Source organism: Pituophis catenifer, unplaced genomic scaffold, assembly GCF_029215685.1.
Source record: "Pituophis catenifer annectens isolate HBS135680 unplaced genomic scaffold, rPitCat1.0.hap2 SCAF_2, whole genome shotgun sequence".
NCBI classification, from domain to species: Eukaryota; Metazoa; Chordata; class Lepidosauria; order Squamata; family Colubridae; genus Pituophis; species Pituophis catenifer.
This window is the reverse complement of record NW_027256882.1, coordinates 38,244,219-38,264,340: the sequence shown is the minus strand read 5'-3', so window position 1 is coordinate 38,264,340 and position 20,122 is coordinate 38,244,219. Positions and strand designations below refer to the sequence as shown.

Below are 20,122 nucleotides of genomic sequence, written 5' to 3'. Positions count from 1 at the left end.
GCACCAAGAAACCCTTTGTTTCAACCCTGAACTACAAATATTCTTTAACGGTACAGAGCGTTTATTATTCTGGATTTTGCAAAAAAAATCTTCTTTATTAATCAGATTTGTTTGTTGCAGCTCAATGGCTCCGAGACCCTCGTAGACCTCTGGATCTTGAGTCGCCTGAGCCACGCTGTGGAGTTATGCGATGTGGGATTTCAAGCCTATGACTTCTCTGGCATCACCACCACGGTGTACAATTTCTGGCTGTATGAGCTGTGTGACATCTACCTTGTGAGTGAGACGCCTGAGCCGCCAAACTCTCAATTCCCCTTCATCCTGAGAGGCGTAATATTTCCATTACATCCCATTAAAAAATATTGCACTATTAAACATAAGGTGTAATGCCTTGATCAGTGACGGTGAACATTTTGGTCTCCACGTGTTAAAAAGTCAGGAAAGGCTTACTGTATTTTTTGGAGTATAAGACACACCTTTTCCCCCCAAAAAAGAGGGTGAAAATCTGGGTGCGTCTTATACTCCGAATGTAGCCCCTCCAAGCTTCTCAAACGGAGGTTTCAGAGGCTGAAAAAAGCATCAGAAATGAAGCTTCCGAAAAGAAGCCCCCAAACAGAGCTTCAGAGGCTTTTTTTCTGAAGCTGTTTCGGAGGCTTTCAGAAGCAGGAAAGAAAGTTTTTTCTGAAACAGAGTTTCAGAAGTTTCAGAGGCAGAAAAAAAAGCAAGGCACAGAGCTCACAACCAAGGAACCTGTTGTTAAAATTCTGGGAAAACTGACTGGGGGTATTCCGGGAGGCAGCTCCACCTGCCAATCAGCTTTTTCCTTATTTTCCTCCCCAAAAACTAAGGTGCGTCTTATACTCCGAAAAATACGGTAACTTGACTCGGCTGGTGTGTCACCGCCCCTTCCAAACAAAAGAGAAACAATTCTTTTACTTATTTATGTATTGAAAAAAAATACAATCCCATTATATCTATATAAAGATTTGTCAAATAATTACAAAAATGAAGTGTGAGTAAAACAGACTCATTTTTGGAGAGTCCAGAGGCTGCGTGAGGGCACACCCCGTTCTCATGCAGCCTTGTAGCCTTGTAATGTGAGAATGGGGCATGATTTTGAAAATAGTTGGGTGTTGGTGAACACTAGCGTGTCAGCCAAAACCTCATGTTGTGTCTCCTTTGGCACACGTGACATAGGTTTGTTGTCATCGGCCTTGAGTTTTTACTCTTTATTTTTCCCCCCACTTAGGAGTGCCTAAAGCCTGTGTTTGGCGGATCAGACCAGGCCGCAATTCAGACAGCCCAGAATGTTCTTTATACCTGCTTGGATGCTGGTCTTCGTCTCCTCAGTCCTTTCATGCCTTTTGTCACTGAGGAACTGTTCCAGCGGCTGCCCCGACGGTCTCCTTCCTCTGACCCTCCCAGCATCTGTGTCACCCCTTACCCTACTACTGAGCAGGTAAGTGAGTAACAGAATCTGAAGCTTGTGGCTGGCAACCTATAATGCCTTGGTAAGGCCACACTTGGAATAGTGCGTCCAGTTTTGGTCACCACGATGCAAAAAAAGATGTTGAGTCTCTAGAAAGAGTGCAGAGAAGAGCAAGAAAGATGATTAGGGGGCTGAAGGCTAAAACATACGATGAACGGTTGCAGGAACTGGGTATGTCCAGTCTAACGAAGAGAAGGACATGATAGCAGTCTTCCAAGATTTGAGAAGCTGCCACAAAAAAGAGGGGGACCACCTATTCTCCAAAGCATCTGGGGGCAAGAGGAGAAGTAATGGATGGAAACTTATCAAAGTGTTCTGCCCCAGCTCCGGATTCCCAAGGATTGTGACACACACCAACGGTCCTTATCAAAGTTATAACGTACCAAGAATAAACAAAGTCCAGCAAAGGTTGGCAACCAGCCCAGAAAACAAGATACGATAAAACACTCACTCTCCAAAATGCTCTGTAATAATTACACGTTGTTTCCAGCAAGAAATTACTAATGGCGTGTGACTTAAATAGGCTAAGGGAGTGGCCAATTATCCTCAAACCTTACTCTTGAGGAGACCTCCTCCTCCTGAGTAGCCACTCCTGCCTTTTGGCAGCCCTGCGTGCTCGAGCATTGAGAGGCTCCTCCACTTCACTCTCTCCACTTGAAGGAGCCTCTGGAGGTTCTGAAGGCCCTGGCTGAGTCTCTGCCTCTGGCACCACATCCTCTGCGGCCTCCTTGCTGTCCAATGCAAGCGCCGGCTGCGCCGGCTGCTGACACAATCCCACACCAGCCTCTTCGTCGGGATCAGCCACAATCCGCGCAGGCCGCTGGCGGGCCACGACACAAAGAGACATCCAACCTAGAACTAAACAAAAAATTCCTGACAGAATTAGTGGAAGGACTTGCCTCCAGACGTTGTGGGTTCAAAAAGATTCTAAACAGCCATTTGTCCGGAATGGTATAGGGCCGTGATGGCGAACCACAGAGCCCTCTCTGCGGGCACGGCAGCCATCGCCCCAGTCCAGCTCCACTGTGCATGCACGCGCACCTCCCGCTGCCAACTGGTCTTTGGGTCTCTGCCGCGCATACATGGGGGGCAGCGCCCGTACGTGGGAAGCATTGCATTTTGGGGGTTTGCGCCCCCTTCTCCCTCGTTTTGGGCCTGAAAGGCCTCCTGCACCAACCTGGAAACCAAAACGGGGCACGTTGGGACAGGGCGCATGCATGGGGGGGGCCCGCTTGCAGTACATTTGCCAAGCCAAAGTGCGCACTTTGGGCACTCGGCACCAAAAAAGGTTAACCACCACTGGTATACGGTTTCCTGCTGACGCAGTGGTGACCTCCAAGGTCCCTTCCAAGTCCGTTATTCTGTATGTAACATTGTTGGATGAGATCTAGTATAACCTGAGGAGGAACAAAATGCTAATCACAGAAGCTTCTTTGGAAATGAATCCAAACACTCAAAACAACAAAAAGGAACAGCACATAAATTGTTCTGCCCCAGCTGTGGACCCCAAGGAATGCAGCACACACAAACTCCATACAAAGCTTACTTTACTCAAATAACTTAGTCTTTATCAACCAGAGCCTGTTAATAAACTGTCGTAACAGCCTTCCAGAATTCTAAGATAAGGTAATCACAGTCTTACTAGAGTTAGCAGAAAGCCCAGAAGCAATTTTGCAGACACAAAGGAGAGTGAACTAAAGTTGTTCCCTACAGTTTGCTGCAAGCGGCGTTCCTCCTTAAATAGGCTAAGGGAGTGGCCAATTAGCCCCAAGCATTACTCTCGAGGAGACCTCCTCCTGAGGAGCTACTCCTGCTTTTTGGCAGCTCTGCGCGCCTGTGCATCGAGAAGAGGCTCCTCCTCTTCGTCCTCTTCACTTAAAGGAGCTCCTGGGGGTTCTGAAGGCCCTGGCTGAATCCCCGCCTCTGACACCACATCTTCTCCAGCCTCCTCACTGTCCGACTCGAGCGCCAGCTGCATAGGCTGCTGACGCAGCACCACACCAGCCTCCTCGTTGTCGGAATCAGCTACAATCTGCACAGGCCGCTGACGGGCCACAACACAAATTGAGTTCCTGCAAAATCATAATCCTAGGTGTAAAAATAGAAGGATAAAGCTGCTGTCTAACCAGTACAGTACCGAAACGGAAAAAATTACTACAGGTAATTCTTGACTTTCAACCATAATTGGGATCATAAATCTGGTCATAAGTCAAGGGCCTGGAAGTAATTTTCCAGCCTTTTTTTTTTTTTACAGTGGCCATTAAGTGAATGCTGCTGTCCTTAAGTAAGCCCAGCAATTATTAAGTGAACGCATTCATCTGAATGACTGGGTTTTTTTTTTTGGTTTTTTTTTTTAAATTGAAAACCGGTAAAAAAAAATGCTGGAAACCTGCAAAAAACATAGCCTGTCATGTGAGGCCACGGTACGCCATGATGGATCGTAAAGATGAGTCACGTGACTCTGGCAGGGCAGGATAACATTTACCATGGCTAGAATGCTTTATAGCAGTGTTTCTCAACCTTGGAAGCTTGAAGATGAGTGGACTTCAACTCCCAGAATCCCCCAGCCAGCGCTGCTGGCTGGGGGATTCTGGGAGTTGAAGTCCACCCATCTTCAAGCTTCCAAGGTTGAGAAACACTGCAGTTTATAGGCTATCATGCTTTCAAAAGATTGTAAAGGCCTGGTAGCTCAGCAGACTGATAGCATTGTGATTAACACCACCTGTCTGCAATTACTGTAAGTTCAAATCTCACCAGGCTCAAGGTTGACTCAGCCTTCCATCCTTTCTAAGGTAGGTAAATTGAGGACCCAGTTTGTGGAGGCAATAAGCTGACTGTATAAATATACAAAAGAATGAAGGCTATTGCTTAACGCATTGTAAGCCGCCCTGAGTCTCCGGAGAAGGGCGGCATATAAATCAAATTAAAATAAATAAATAAATGTCCAGTCGTAAATGGAGGACTACCTGTTTTGAAACCAAAGAAGTTCTTCTCTTAGTCTGTTTTCATTGTGGTCAGATGTTGAGCTGAAAATTAAAATCGAGCCGCTGATGCTCCTGCCTTCTTTTCAGTTCCATTGGAGAGATGAGGAACTGGACCGCACTTTTGACTTCATATTGAACATCATCAAGGCTGTGCGTTTCCTGCGGGCGGACTACAACCTTACCAAAACCAAAGCTGACTGTGAGTTTTTCACCGAAGCCTTTTCGCGAGTGAATGAGAGGCTATGAATCTGGGTTCTGTCTTTAGCTTGAAATTCTGGAATCGGCAGGCCTGCCAAATCTGGAGCGCCTTAGTTTTGGAGAAAGTTGCCTGCCTGAACAATCAAAATAGGTTAGCGAACCAGGCCAACTTTTGGAAGTCACTTAGCTTGGAGACTCATTGGAGGAGGTGGAAGATCTTGTAATAGCCATGGTGGCGCAGTGGTTAGAGTCCAGTACTGCAGTCTACTTCTGCTGACTGCCGGCTGCCTGCAATTTGGTAGATCAAATGTCACTAGGCTCAAGGTTGACTCAGCCTTCCATCCTTCCGAGGTGGGTAAAATGAGGACCCAGATTGTTGGGGGAAATAGGCTGACTCTGTAAACCGCTTAGAGGGGGCTATAAAGCACTATGAAGCTACAGTATATATATATATACTGTATATACCCTGTTCCAGGGGTGAAATCTACTTATCTTCCTTACCAGTTCAGAAGCGCACATGGCGCACAGATCTTTGTGCATGCACAAAACCTTCTGTGCATGCGTAAAACCTGCGCATGCGCAGAAGATAAAAAACACATTACTTCCTCGTTAAAACCAGGAAGTAATGACACCTGGGCGGGTGGGCGGAGCTTTGCCATTGCTACCGGATCGCCGAACCAATGGCCAAGATAGCTACCGGACCGGGCGATCCAGTCCGATCTGGGAGCATTTCACCCCTGCCCTGTTCCCCCCCAAAAATAAGACCTATCCTGAAAATAAGCCCTAGCACGTTTTCTGTATTCTTAATATAAGCCCAACCCCAAAATAAGCCCGTACTCAAGAGCCTGTGCATCCGCTTGCTCGCCTGCCCATTTAATTTGGTTGCTTGTTGTGGCGTGGCCATGAGTTGAGGCAGGGTGGTGGTGGAGTTGCCCTTCGCACCCTGCACTGGCTTACCTCAGGGCCCTCACAGCCAGGTCATCCACATCCCAACATCTGCCTCACAGCGCCAGCAGCCATGTGCAGCAGGAGCTCACGTGGCTGCCAGCCCACTTCTGCTTGCTCGTGGCCACAACAGAGCAGGAAGCCAAGGGGTGTATTGGTGCTGCAGCCACAAAGCAAGGCAGACATCAGGGCGGGGATGCACTTGTTGCGAGTTCCCTGAATAAGCTGGTGCAGGGCACAAGGGGAAGCTCCACCCCCTGCCTCACGGCTGCGGCACTAATGCACCCCGTGGTCTCCTCCCCCCCTCCCCCCCCCCAAGCAAGCAGAAGGCCTCCCGTACATGGGGAAAAAAATAAGACACTCCCCCAAAATAAGTCCTAGTACTTATTTTAGGGCACAAAAGAAAATAAGACCTGGTCTTATTTGGGGGGAAACGGGGGTAAGTCTTAAGTGCTATTGCTTATATCCTTGCAGCTATAAATCTTTTCCCCAGTATTGGTCTTAGCTTGGGAGTGGGAGATAATGATGATTTTAGTGAGTTCATAGACTGAGATGGACGGGTAGTTTGCAACATCCCAGTTCAGTGTCTGGAGCCACCAATATTTCTCTCCCTGCAAGGAACGTGCTGCACAGAATTGCCAGTTTTCCACGGCACAATTTTGGGTGGTCTCTCAAAATGCTAAAGTAGCGTTAAACCTCTGCTAGCTTAATACCTTTTGCATAGAGAGCTAGGAGCCAATGTGTAGTTGCAGACAACTACAGTCCAAAGACAAAACACTGGACCCCAAAGCAGTAGAGAGAAGGATTCATTTCTCCATATTTGCCCCTTTGATGCTGTGTTCTGTTGAATTATTCCATGAATTGACACATCTAACTAAAGAGAAAGACACCTGAAAGGTAGAAGTTTCTGATTTGGGGCCTTGCATTCTCCTTCTTTTTGAGGGAATGGGTCAGTTCCCCATTAGGGAGGATAGCAATTTCATACCAGGGCTTTTTCGAATGGTTGGGAGAATTTAAAAGGTCTACTTGGAGAAAGCCACTAGCAGTTTCTTCTACTTTTCTTTGAGCCGTCAGCTTGAGTTTCTTCTCTATTTCTCAAATTTCCTTTTTCCCACTCTTTTTATAGCCTTTAAGTCATCAAGCACGGAGTCAAAAAATGCAACTTCCCATCCTAAATAAGCTGCCTGGCCTTGATCTTAGAGTCATGACTAGACAAGGAAATTAACTCCCTAAGAAGGCTAAGATAACTTCTATTGAGATTGGCTGTCATAGTAGAATCTTGCAAATCTGAACCCCTTCTTTATACTTCTGTGAATTAGGAAGGTGACCGACTGAGCTGTTTCCAAATGTTATCTATCAGTTCTGAATTTAAAAAAATGCTTCAGCCCCTTTGTCTATGCCAGGGGTGTCCAATTTTGGCAATGTTTAGATTTGTGGACATGAACTCCCACAATTCTAGGAGCTATGCTGTCTTGGGAATTCTGGGAGTTGAAGTCCCTAGGTTTTACATTGCCAAGGATGGTCAGCCCTGATCTAGGCCGTAACTTCTGCATATTTCTGCCAAGAGCTTCCTTGCTCTCTACAATGAAGCTGCAGGGGACAATATAAAGGAAAACAGGACAATGGGCCACACGTTCCTCTCAGCTTCCCTGACACTCCTGTTCTGACCTAGGCTTCCCAAGAGCATGAAGCAGACTCCTTTTATTTACGTTAAAGGGAATTCCTCTCCAGCAAAGTCCCGGCAAACAGTGTTTCATGAGATTTCACAACATCTTCCAAATGCCACGCTGTAGCAATTACTTGGCAAGAAGTCAGGAACAGATCTTCACCCTAATGAATTGAACTAATTTCCTCCTGCAAACTCCCCTCCCCTTTCGCTCCTCTTTATTCCCTATGGGAGGGGCCATTTACCGTCCACTTGTGCCTTTACTCCCTAGTCGGCCCTTGTTCCTTAGCTGTTCTCTTCTCCTGGCAGCTCTGTGCATGCACACATCGGGAACAGGCTCCAGCTGTTCTTCTGCCCCACTGATATCCGACTCCAAAGGCAGCTGATAACTGTCGGATGGTCCTGGCCCCATCTCTGCCTCCGATGCAGAGCACTCATCAGAGCCTTCCCTGGACTCCAGGACTGGCCCATGTTCCACCCCAACCTCCTCACTATCTTGAGTCTGCCACCAGCTCTGCTGGCGGGCTACAACAGCTCCTTTCCTCTTCATCTGTTCCCAGGTTACCTACAGTGCTTGGATCTTCAGACAGCAGAAACTGTGACTCGTTGCTCCGAATATATCTGCATTCTTTCCTCCTCCAAGCAAGTCTTGGTACTAGAGCCTGGAAAGGTTCCTCCTCGTGGCTGCGCTGTAGCTATAGCCTCCGACAAATGCATTGTCCATCTTCTGCTGAAGGTACTGAAAAATAAGCAGGGGGCCCAAAATGTTGACCAGCAGTGGAGAACCAGTGGGGTCCTTAGTTTTGGGGTGCAGGTTTCGTTTTTTCCAAAGGAGAGACGGGGAATTCTGAACATGGCTGGCTCACCAATGACTGTCAACTCATAGTGCTACCCATGAGATTGCACTCTAGCATTGCTGACTCTCTAAATTCCTTGGCAGGGCTTAATTGATGCGGAGAAGGAAATAACGAAGCTGACAGGGAAAAAGGCGGAGCTGCAGAAACAAATCCTACTGTTATGCCAGCGTATGGGGAGTCAAGATTATGCTCTGAAGGTACCAGCCAAAGTCCAAGAATTGGATGCAGCTAAGGTAACTCATACAGGATTGTCATTTGGGGGCTTGCTCTGTCATAAATCAGGTTTGGGGATGATGCTTGATCCGTTGCATCACCTGTGGGTGCCAAGAGACCAAATGTCCCAAAAGGTAGTTTCTTTTTTTGTTGTTTCTGTTTTCAACTTTCTGAAAACTCCATGATCAAAAGAGCCTGGGTAGTACAGTGGTCTAAGGCACCCTGTTATTAAGCTGGTTATTAAGACCAGCTGCCTGCAATTATTGCAGGTTCGAATCTTGCCAAGGCTCAAGGTTGACTCAGCCTTCCATCCTTTCTAAGGTAGCTAAATTGAGGACCCAGTTGTGGGGGCAATAAGCTGACTTTGTATAAATATACAAAAGGATGAAGGCTATTGCTGAGCACATTGTAAGCCGCCCTGAGTCTCCGGAGAAGGGCGGCATATAAATCAAATTAAAAAAAAAAAAAAAAAAAAGACACCCGAGAGATTTTAGCCATTTGGGGATACAGCATTTAGGACTTGAGGCCAGAAAAGTTGCTGGTTCCTTCAGAAGATCCTGAGTCGGGGGTGGATAATTTTGGTGGTCGATGATGACTTTTAACATTGTGGGCCTTGCTTTCTTAGAATGTGGTGGGAAAGAGTTTAGAAGTCTGTGGAGATTCTCCAGGTCATGGTTGTCCCAAAAGGCAACTGGACTTGAAGACACTTCGCTTCTTATCCAAAAAGCTTCTTTAGAAATGAAGCACGTGAGAAGCAAAACTTCTTCAGAATTGAAGAAGCTTCTTGGATGAGAAGCAAAACATCCTCAAGGGGGTGGGGGGAAGTAAGTCCAGTTACCTTTTGAAAAAAGCACCTTTGGTACAAGCAGTTTAGAAAGTTTTTTTGGGGTTTTACTTGCCTTTTAACCTGAGAGGCTTATTTTAGATGGTTTTACTTTGTACATGCTTTTCATCATCTAAAAAAGGCAGGAAACCACACTGTTGAAATGACAGGCCACAGAAAGACCACAGAAAAGAGGCTTGAGGGCCATAAGTTGCCCATTCTTCATATTTCTTGAGGGTAATTATAAAAAAGACCCTTCGGAACATGAATAGGAAGCATGATGCAGATACATCATCATCATCATCATTATTATTATTATCTTTATTTATTAAATATGAAACTCAGTCAACTCAACATTCAAAAATGCATCACAAATATCATTGACTGGTGCTAATGGTTGATACGGGTTGCTGCCAGCGTCCTAGGTATCAACTAAGTACCTTCTTAAGATGTATGATGTTCCAAGTAGCGCAGTATTTTGCAGCTCTGCTAGTGTTATTGCAGGAAGCTGCAATTTGCTGATGTATGTTATAAAATTCTCGGACAAGTGCCCCGATGACAATGGGTATCACTGTTACATGTTTCATCCATAGCTGTGTAGTTTCAATGGCCAGGTCGCGATATTTCATGATTTTTTCCAGTTCTTTTTCTTTGACTCTGGCACCTGGTACCGCGATGTCAATAAATTGTATGTTTCAGTTTTCGACAACTGTGATATCTGGCGTGTTGTGTTCCAAGTGATGATCTTAAGAAGGTACTTGATTGATACCTAGGACGCTGACCAGCAACCCGTATCAACCATTAGCACCAGTCAATCGTATTTGAGATGCATTTTTGAATGAATAATAATAATAATAATAATCATCATCATCATAATAATCATAATAATCATAATAATAATAGAAAAAAGTATGGTTCATTGACATTGCAATACCTGGTGATGCACGGATTGAAGATAAGCAGCAAGAAAAAATCACAAAGTACCGGGACTTGCAAATTGAAGTTGAGCGACTGTGGAAAAAGAAATCGTATGTTGACCCGATTGTAATTGGAGCCCCTGGAGCAATACCCAAAGGGCTACCCCACTATTTAGAAATTCTAAATTTGCTGGACTTGAACATTTTGACTCTACAAAAAACCACTTTACTCGGAACAGTTTACATCCTCCAATGATACCTTAACAGTTCCTAAGTCCTTGGTTAGACTAGAGCTGCTGAGCTATTAACCAGCCTCAAAGGCTGTGAGTCTCACTAAAGATTAACCAATAATAATAATAATAGATTCATCACACACTCAGCCAGATGTTCCAACTGGATCTGGCATTTTTATGCACCTATCGAGTCGTTTCCAAAGACCTGGGATAGGCGGATGTTGATGCTTACTGGTGTTAGATATCGTCTCAGGATGTAAGCTGTTCCGAGTAAATCTGCCTTTTGCAATTGACTGATAGTTATTATTAAATTTCTTTGCTGCCTATCTGGCCATGGGGCTATTCGAGGCAGCTCATAACCATTAAAAAGAAAAATGAAGGAATAAAAAAGAGGTTTAAACAAAATGAAAGTAAAATAAAAGAACAATAAATTAAGTAAGAAAAAAGAAGCAAAGAAAATACATTGATATGACTAGTAAAATAGATGGAAAGCTGAGAGTGGGTCGGGTGGGGTAGGTGGAGTCTGCTGTCAATCTAACAGCCATCTCTAGAGTTGAACTCCCCCATTGAGTCTCCCCAAGTTCCAGAGCCAGATGTTTAGGCTTATAAGGAAGGATAGGGCATATCGACAACTTTATCAACACATCTGTCTTGGGCATTTTTTTCCCCAGCTGAAACAAAGTGAGACAGAACTGCAGAAGGCAGATGAAGCTGTTCAGAATTTCAAGAAGATGATCTGAAATCGAAGGATGCACGAAGTCATTCCGATGGGCCTGTTCTACGTTTGAGGACCTGTTTCTGTTCAGCTGTTCTTAGTTCGTTATATTTTCTGTGAAGACATTAAACTATTTTGCTCAGTTAGAAGACTTGAATTATCCTTGGTGTTTGCAAAAAAAAGGAGACCGAGTAGCCTCCAGCAAATATTGTCCCTTAATTCCTGCTCTCAAGGTGCAGGAATTAATAAAGTCATAGAGCCATAGAATTGGGAAGCTGGAAGGGGCTATAAAGATCATCTAGGCTGCCCGACAGAAAGTCCATCCAGCTTAAACCTGCCAAGGTTAAAAATCTCTGTCTTTGTCTGACCTGAACTCCTAACTTCTCCCAATCTAGGCTTAAACCAGTGGTGAGAAAAGGATGGAATTCCATCTGGAAAATCTCAGATGTCCTTTAGACTTCACAGATGCCTTGTGATTGTTTGTTTGTTTGATTGATTACAGGTAGTCCTTGATTTAGAACCATTCATTTAGTGACCTTTCAAAACAACGATACTGAAAAAGGTGATTTATGTCCGTTTTTCACACTTATGACTGTTTCAGCAGCCCCATGAGCTCCTGATCAAAACTTGGGCAAACTTGAAAACTGGCATGTAATTGTGATGTTTGCAGTGTCTTGGGATCATGTGATCACCGTTTGTAACCTTCCCAGCTGGCCTCTGACAAGCAAAAGTCAATGGGGAAAGCCAGATTCACTTAACGTATTGCAGTGATTTCCTTAACTGCAGCAAAAAAAAAAAAAAAAGGTGGTAAAATGGGACACAATTCACTTAACAACTGCCTTACTTAGCAACAGAAATATTGGGCTCCATTGTCATAAGTCAAGGAATGTGCCGTTTTTGAAAGGGCAAAAATTGGGAGATTTCAGAGTTATTTCAATATTTCCACTTCTTAATTTAATTTCATTTAATTTAATTTATCGCATTTCTATGCCGCCCAACTCCCAAGGGACTCCGTTCTGGTTCAGAACTAAGGTCACAAAAATGATTTAGAACCAGTGTGCATTAGATAACTACTGTTCTCTTCAGATCACACTCACTTTAACACTTGTCCTAACACTGTATGGCCAAATAGGCTATAGTTTATACGTTTAGTACCAGGTACATTTATCTGTTTCTAAGCCTCCTTCAAAAAGACTTTATCTGACTCCATGCCTTTCCTACTTTAAGCATAATTCTCAGGGTTGTTGGTAGCTATCTAAGGCCAAAAGCAATTATTTCCAAGCACAATTCCAACGGAGTTCTTTTTGGCAAGATTTATGGAGAAGAAAAGGATAGAGGCGCAACAATTTCAGCCACTGAACTATTTCTCATTTAGGACCAATAGATGCCCAGATATTTATAGCAGAGGTTTCGTATTTCATTTTAAAAGCTCTCCTATAACCCAGCTCTTTTCACTGTTAATGGAGAAGCTGGTAGCTGGTGGTTTACATTTAGTTATTACAAATGCTTTTATGCTGCTTCACTCATTTGAACCCTAACCAGCCCTATTTATTTTATTATGAATGTTGAATTACATCACACAGTCTCTTGAAGCTCTATTAGTATGGAAACCAGCCTTTACAATAATGGATCTGCTGATCCATTTGCAGCCGATTAATGAAAATATTTCCAACTCTCAGCGCTTTAATAATAGCAACAGCAGAGCAATTCTTATCAATTTTAAATCACATTGCTGAAATGTTTCAATGTGACCAAAAACGTGTTTTGAAATGGCAGAGGGCTTCTTGGTCTGATATTTGGGAGAAATCCCTATGATGAGGATCCTTACCTTTGTGGGGTATGGCTTTGGGGAAGCAGATTATCTCTATTATATCAATATTATTATCTCAGGTTTTGAATAAAAATAAGTTTGAAACTGAGGGCTCCAAGCTGAGCCTCTCTAGGCATGTAGTAAATATGACGAGTTTATTGTTACGCCAGTCCACGTTCATTGCTCTGGAACATGGAATAAGGGCATCTAATTCATAATAGCAAAAGAAAAGGGAAAGGAATACATATACATATATAAAATAAGTTTTACATTAGAGCAGAGGTCTCCAAACTTGGCCACTCGCAGAATTGCTGGCTCTGCTGTGCTATAATATGCAGAAGGAACTTTTCAAGCATGGTTCTTGAAACCTGATGCCAACCTAGGTATTTAAAAAAGCTTAATATTTCTACTTTCGTTCCCAAAGTAGCCAGAATTTCTAGGTTACATCATAATTCCACTAAACCAGAAGTGGGGAACTATGGATCCTTTATGACTTGTGGACTTCAACTTCCAGAATTCCTGAGCCCGGCATGCCTGGCTCAGGAATTCTGGGAGTTGAAGTCCACAAGCCATGAAGGGGCCATAGTTTCCCCACCTCTGCACTAAACATTATTATTTGAGTAGCTGCAAAGGGTTGGATCCTAAATTTTCCCGCCTTCCAGATGCTCTGCCTGTGTTCAAAACAGAGATTTTTATTTCCAGCCTAATCCGCTCCCACCGAAGCCTATTTCCCTGGAGTGATCTTTCGTCATGACTCAGTTCTGTCTCCGGAGCCAAGATTCCACTTAGTTTATTGTTCTGTATTATGGAAGGATCTTTTCTCCCGCTGGGCCAAGTTTTCTCTCCTGTGGATTAGTCACACTGCAGATGAATAAACAAAAGACTGTCTGGACTAGGGTATTTTACTCTCTTTGCACTTTCCCAGACCGAATTCCTCCACCCACCCCCCACTTTAATGGCTCATCCATTCCTTCCTCGAGGTCATATGTCCATGGACCTGTTGAGGATCTGGCAGGTTCAGGAAACCCCCTTTGCAAAGCAGACTGTCTGGTGGAAAGCACTGCTCCAATGATGTGATCAAAGCTCCTAACTTTTTTTTTTTTTTTGAGGATCATTGATTGCACAATGGCTGCCGCCATCTTGTTTGATTTGACTGTATCCTGTGGATACCCATGTAAGAAGGTCAGGAAAATTTGGTCTAGCACAGTGATGGTTAACCTTTTTTGGTGCCGCGTGCCCAAAGTGCGCGCACATGCAAATGTACATGTGCGGGCTAAAGCCCCCCAAATGCAATGTGAGCACCCTCTGCGCATGCACCCCCACCCCCCTGTGCATGCGACCTGCCCCCCCCACACCCTGTTTTGGGCCTGGAAAGCCTCCTGAATCAATCTGGAAGCCAAAACGGGGCATGGGGGGATGCGCGAGCCTCCCCTGCACCCCATTTTGGGCCAGTAAAGCCTCCTGAATCAACCTGCACCCCCCTATGCATGCGCCTCCCCCCACACATGCGTGTGTACGCCCCCCCCAAGCACCCCCCCCCCCACGCATGGGTGGCAGAGACCCGAAGGCCAGCTGGCTGGCGGGAGACGCGGGCCAGTGGTGAAATCTAAAATTTGTTACTAACGGTTCTTTGGGCGTGGCTTGGTGTGGGGGGGTAATGTTACTGGGTGGGCGTGGACAATTTTTTTTTTTTAACTTTTAAAACCATTTTTTCTACAACTTCTTCGGCGAAGGGGTTGTAAAAAGAATGCTTTCAAAAGGCTCTGACGATCCCAGCTGAGTTGCCTGATCGGCAGAAGCTTTTTTAAAAGGTTTTTTTTTCTTTTAAATGCCTTTGATGATCCCAGATGAGCCGCGCGATCATCAGAGGCTTTTTTTTTCACTTTTAAAAGCATTTTTTTGGCCAAAGAGGTTGTAGAAAAAATGCTTTTAAAAGTAAAAAAAAAAAAGCCTCTGATGATTGTGCGGCTCAGCTGGGCATTGGGGGAGGGGGCAGGGATTTTTGCTACTGGTTCTCCGAACCACCCGCCTCCATCGCTACTGGATCAGGCGATCCGGTCCGAACTGGGAGTGTTTCACCTCTGGCGCACACACATGCGCAGTCTAGCTGTCTTGCCCGCAGAGAGGGCTCTGCATGCCACCTGTGACACACGTGTCATAGGTTCGCCATCACGGGTCTAGCAGTTAAGATGTTGGCCTATGACTTGACCAGGAGGTCATGAGTTCTAGTCCCATTTTAGGCATGAAAAAACTGAGTGGGTGTCTGGGTCAATCTCTCTCTCTCTCTTCAACCCACCTTACAGGATTGTTGTGTGGAAAATATTGTCCTAATATAAACAATAATAAAGGCAGGATAAAACAAAAATACATCAATTCCCTCTTTCTGTTTTTCCTCCCTTGACTAAAGAGCATGAATCAGAAATGAATGTGTTGTCTGATAGGGTTTATCAAAGTTGCGATAAGGCACACCTGTGTGAACTAGGAAGGTCTGGAGACAGATAAGAAACTTAAAAAGCTCTGTAAAGACGTGTCTGTGGGTCACTCTCTCTTCTCTCTTCTCTATTAGACACAGTCGCATCTTGTTTGCTGGGAAGGAAGGGTGAAAATAACCATGTGTGTCTTGTGTTTGTGTGAAAGCGCACGTGTTTTCTCCACACACACACACACACCCGCCCACAAACTCCAGAAAGGGGAAGGGGAAAGGTCCGGGCGGGTGATCGCACTCTTGGAAATAACTTTTGGAAGAAGGGGAGGGGGAGGATCTTTGGATTAATAGGAAAATCCCGAAAGAGGTGCCTTGCTGCGAAAGGGTGGGAGGAATCTGCTCCAGACTCAGTGGGGTAAGCCCCCAAGGCCACGGGGAGCGGCAGCAGGTGCATCTATGGCGGATAGAGAAGCTCCGTTGGGACTCCTGCAGGTGTTGGACTCTGAGTGGTTTTTTTTCCCTGGGCCATTAAAACTGGGGGAAGGCTAGGGAGAGGGAGAGAGAGGGAAAGGGGAAGAAAGGAAGAGAGGGAGTGGGAGAAAGAAAGGGAGGACAGGAAGAAAGGGGAAGGGGAAGAGAAATAGGGGAAGGGAGAGGGAGAAAGGGAGGGGGAGAGGGAGGGGAAGAAAGATGGAGGACAGGGAGAAAGGGAGAGAAATAGAGGAAGGGAGGCAGGGAGAGAGGGAAAGGGGGAGAAAGGGAGAGAGGGAGTGGGAGAAAGAAAGGGAGGGCAGGAAGAAAGGGGAAGGGGAAGAGAAATAGGGAGAGGGAGAAAGGGGGAGAAAGGGAGGGGGAGAGGGAGGGGAAGAAAGATGGAGGACAGGGAGAAAGGGAGAGAAATAGAGGAAGGGAGGCAGGGAGAGAGGGAAAGGGGGAGAAAGGGAGAGAGGGAGTGGGAGAAAGAAAGGGAGGGCAGGAAGAAAGGGGAAGGGGAAGAGAAATAGGGGAAGGGAGAGGGAGAAAGGGGGAGAAAGGGAGGGGGAGAGGGAGGGGAAGAAAGATGGAGGACAGGGAGAAAGGGAGAGAAATAGAGGAAGGGAGGCAGGGCGAGAGGGAAAGGGGGAGAAAGGGAGAGAGGGAGTGGGAGAAAGAAAGGGAGGGCAGGAAGAAAGGGGAAGGGGAAGAGAAATAGGGGGAGGGAGAGGGAGAAAGGGGGAGAAAGGGAGGGGGAGAGGGAGGGGGAGAAAGATGGAGGACGGAGAAAGGGAGAGAAATAGAGGAAGGGAGGCAGGGAGAGAGGGAAAGGGGGAGAAAGGGAGAGAGGGAGTGGGAGAAAGAAAGGGAGGGCAGGAAGAAAGGGGAAGGGGAAGAGAAATAGGGGAAGGGAGAGGGAGAAAGGGAGGGGGAGAGGGAGGGGAAGAAAGATGGAGGACAGGGAGAAAGGGAGAGAAATAGAGGAAGGGAGGCAGGGCGAGAGGGAAAGGGGGAGAAAGGGAGAGAGGGAGTGGGAGAAAGAAAGGGAGGGCAGAAAGAAAGGGGAAGGGGAAGAGAAATAGGGGAAGGGAGGCAGGGAGGGAGGGAGGGCGAGAGAGAGCCAGGGAGCCTGGGTCCTGCAGAGTCCTCCTCTCCGTCCTCCGCTCACGTGTGCTGTAATGTAGTCGGCTCCTGGAGCGACCTCCCTGGATGGCGAGCTACTGGCGCTGTTCGCCCACAATTTCCGCAGCTGGCCCTGGAGTTCGGGGGGCTCCGGCCGAGGAGCGCCGCCGCCGCCCGCAAGCGCAGCAGCAACAACAGCAGCTGAGAAGGCAGAGGCGGCAGGCGCGCTCGGGCGCTCAAGGTGACTTCTGCCCCACCCCGAGCTGGCTGGTGGGTCTGGCCGAGAACTTTGCAGCGGAGGTGCGGGGGGGGGGGGTTGAGGGCTTTGGGGAAGGGTCGTTTGGGACCCGCGGATCGGGGTGGGGCGGTGGGGCGGGAGGGCTTCGGGTCGGAAGGATGCACCTGCTTAAAGTAAGCCTTCCCGGATTGCCGGCTGGGGATGATGGGAGCTGCGATCCAGCGCGCTCCAGGGTGAATGGAAGGGTGGCCTTGGGGTCAAGGAGCGAGCTTTTAAACAGAGCTACACTTGGTTCCTGGTTTTGAATTTTGATCCGCAAGGGAGACCTTTGAGAATGGATTATTCTCTCTCTAAAGGTAGTTCACAGGCTGCTGTCTTGCTTTCTTCAGAAACACCCCCAAAAGGAGCCGGAGTGTCACTTCCCTTTTAATATTAGATATTTATTTATTAAAGTAATATGCCGCCCATCTTACTATTGAAGCGACTCTGAACGGAATATAGGTCCAGCAGGTGCACTGTGCTTAGGATTCGGCCCCTCTGTGCCAATTCAAATCGGCATTTTAATCTATACACTGGCCTTTTTTTAATATATATATATATATTCCTGGAAAGCTTTTTTTACAGTAGTCAAAACGTTTATTATGCACTAACAGTTTTGGCTGTGCAGTAACTGGGGCTGCTCCTCCGTAGAATATCATCGGATGCATTTTCTGCTGTTTTCCAACTTATTGCAGGTCTAAATAGCAAGGGAAGAGGGAAGGGCTGCATTAAGTGTTTTGGTAGTAGTTGTTCAGTTGTGGTAGGAGCTGCATCTCAGGAAAGGGGCAAAACTTGATTATTGTGGTGAATTGGTGGAATCCCATTCTGGTTTTCAGCTGGATTTTGCAGACAGCGAGAGGTTTGCATTGGGAGAAAAAAAGCACTTTGCGCATAGTCAGAGGCACTGTTTACTTACATCACCCTAGGCCGGGTGTCGGCAACCTGTGGCTCCAGAGCCGTATGTGGCTCTTTGAGCCCTCTCCTGCGGCTCCCTGCTGATCCGGTTGCACAATTGAGAGAGAGAGAAGGAGGGAGAGAGAGAGGGAGAGGGAGAGGAAAAAGAGAAAAAAACAGAAATGAGAGGAAGGGAGGAGGGAGAGGGGGGGGACATTTCCCACAGAAAATACCAGGAACCACAAAACCTGGGTAGGCATGGCTGGAGGGGTGTGTGTGTCATGTGACTGGATGGGAGTGATATTGAGTTGGCCACGCCCACCCAGGTTTTTGTGGCTCCCGGTGTTTTCTTTTCTGTGGGAAACGGGTCCAAATGGCATTTGAGTGTTTTAAGATTGCAGACCCCTGATCTAGGCTAAAGTTTGCGGTTGAAAACAAGCAAGCAAGCAAACAAACAAAGAGGTTGACTAATCCTGGCTCAGGTAAGCAAAACGCTGTGCCGTAAAGGGTGTTCCTCTATGAGGTGCCAAAAGTTGTATAGCGTTTTTGTATGATACGGGTGTTTGTGTAATCAAAAGGTACCATTTTAGGAATTAAATTGCAGACCTAAGAACCTAATTGGAATTATTTCCCCACCCCTGCTGCTTGTAATCTGTTTTTAACATGTTTTTAACGAAGTGATTCATGCATGGAATTGGGAGTTTGATTTAATTTAGTCTTGAAGGCATTTTTCTATCTATAGGTTGGGATGTAAACATGCAGCTCGCAAATTTGCAGTTTGCAAATTATGTATTTGCAAACATGCATCTATTCTGGTTAATCTATTATGATGATTAAATGCTATAGATGAAATGCCAAATATAGATTTTTGAAACTTTATTGCTAAATATTAATGCATAATGGTAATCAGAAGAAAGAATCAGAACGGGAAATGCTATCGCTGAGACATTTTCTTCATGATAATTAATGGTGGTTTTAATTTAGTTCAAAATGCATAATCCCTCTAAGGCAGTATTTCTCAACCTTAGCGGCTTTAAGGTGGTGGGAATTCTGGGTGTTGTAGTCTACACCTTGTAAAGCCACCAAGATTGAGAAAGACTGCTATAGATAATCCTTGACTTCCAATAATTCATTTATTGACTGCTTGAAATTACAGCAGCACTGAAAAAATGTGACTTATGACCAGTCCTCATACTTATGGCTGTGGCAACATCCCCACTGTCATGTGATCAGAATTTGGGCACTAACAACTGGCATGTATTTGTGACAGTAGCAGCATCCCCGGGTGATTGTGTGTGATTGCCATTTGTGACCTTCCCAGCCGGCTTCTAAACAAAGAAAGTCAATGGAAGATGCTAGAATCATTTAATGACTGCTTAATTCACTTAACAATAACAATGATTCACTTAACCTTGGCAGAAATGGTCATAAAATTGAGTGCTTAACAATAAACTTACTTGACAACAGAAGTTCTGATCCCAATTATGGTCATGTTGAGGACTACCTGTATAGAGTTGATCACATTGTTTATTGCATGGAAAATGTGCTTGTAAGAAGCCAAAATGTGAGCTTGGCTTTAGTGGGCTATAAGAACTTAGTTGTTTGCATTAGTAAACCATAAGGTGAAGCTAAGAGGGACGTGAGAAACAGCGATTGTGCCCGATTCCACAGACTGGGTTCTGAATTCACGTAGTCCCAGTGGACAATCATTTAAATATGAGCCAGTAGTGGGCAGCAGCAGCCAAAAAAGCCAATGCAGTTCTAGGCTGCATAAACAGAGGGATAGAATCAAGATCACGTGAAGTGTTAATACCACTTTATAATGCCTTAGTAAGGCCACACTTGGAATACTGCATTCAGTTTTGGTCGCCAGACTCGCCATGATGTAAAAAAGATGTGGAGACTCTAGAAAGAGTGCAGAGAAGAGCAACAAAGATGATTAGGAGGCTAAAACATATGAAGAACGGTTGGAGGATCTGGGTATGTCTAGTTTAATGAAAAGAAGGATTAGGGGAGACATGATAGCATTCCTCCAGTATCTCAGGGGCTGCCACAAAGAAGATGGAGTCAAACTATTCTC

The 20,122-nt window shown here is 45.7% G+C and overlaps 2 protein-coding genes across 2 annotated transcripts in view; both read left to right on the top strand.

The window, feature by feature from the left end:
* VARS1 (valyl-tRNA synthetase 1) overlaps positions 1 to 11,189 on the top strand; it is a 55,811-nt gene extending 44,622 nt beyond the window's left edge. Inside the window, exons 26-31 of the mRNA XM_070936666.1 lie at positions 121 to 276; positions 1,250 to 1,459; positions 4,561 to 4,672; positions 7,843 to 8,018; positions 8,223 to 8,372; positions 10,997 to 11,189. Of these exons, the coding sequence (XP_070792767.1) occupies positions 121 to 276; positions 1,250 to 1,459; positions 4,561 to 4,672; positions 7,843 to 8,018; positions 8,223 to 8,372; positions 10,997 to 11,065 (873 nt within the window). The 3' untranslated portion in view covers positions 11,066 to 11,189. The remainder of the gene's footprint in view (positions 1 to 120; positions 277 to 1,249; positions 1,460 to 4,560; positions 4,673 to 7,842; positions 8,019 to 8,222; positions 8,373 to 10,996) is intronic.
* Positions 11,190 to 16,958: 5,769 nt separating this feature from the next.
* The window catches only part of VWA7 (von Willebrand factor A domain containing 7), a 44,979-nt gene continuing 41,815 nt past the window's right edge, over positions 16,959 to 20,122 (top strand). Inside the window, exon 1 of the mRNA XM_070934313.1 lies at positions 16,959 to 17,171. Within this exon, the coding sequence (XP_070790414.1) occupies positions 16,959 to 17,171 (213 nt within the window). The remainder of the gene's footprint in view (positions 17,172 to 20,122) is intronic.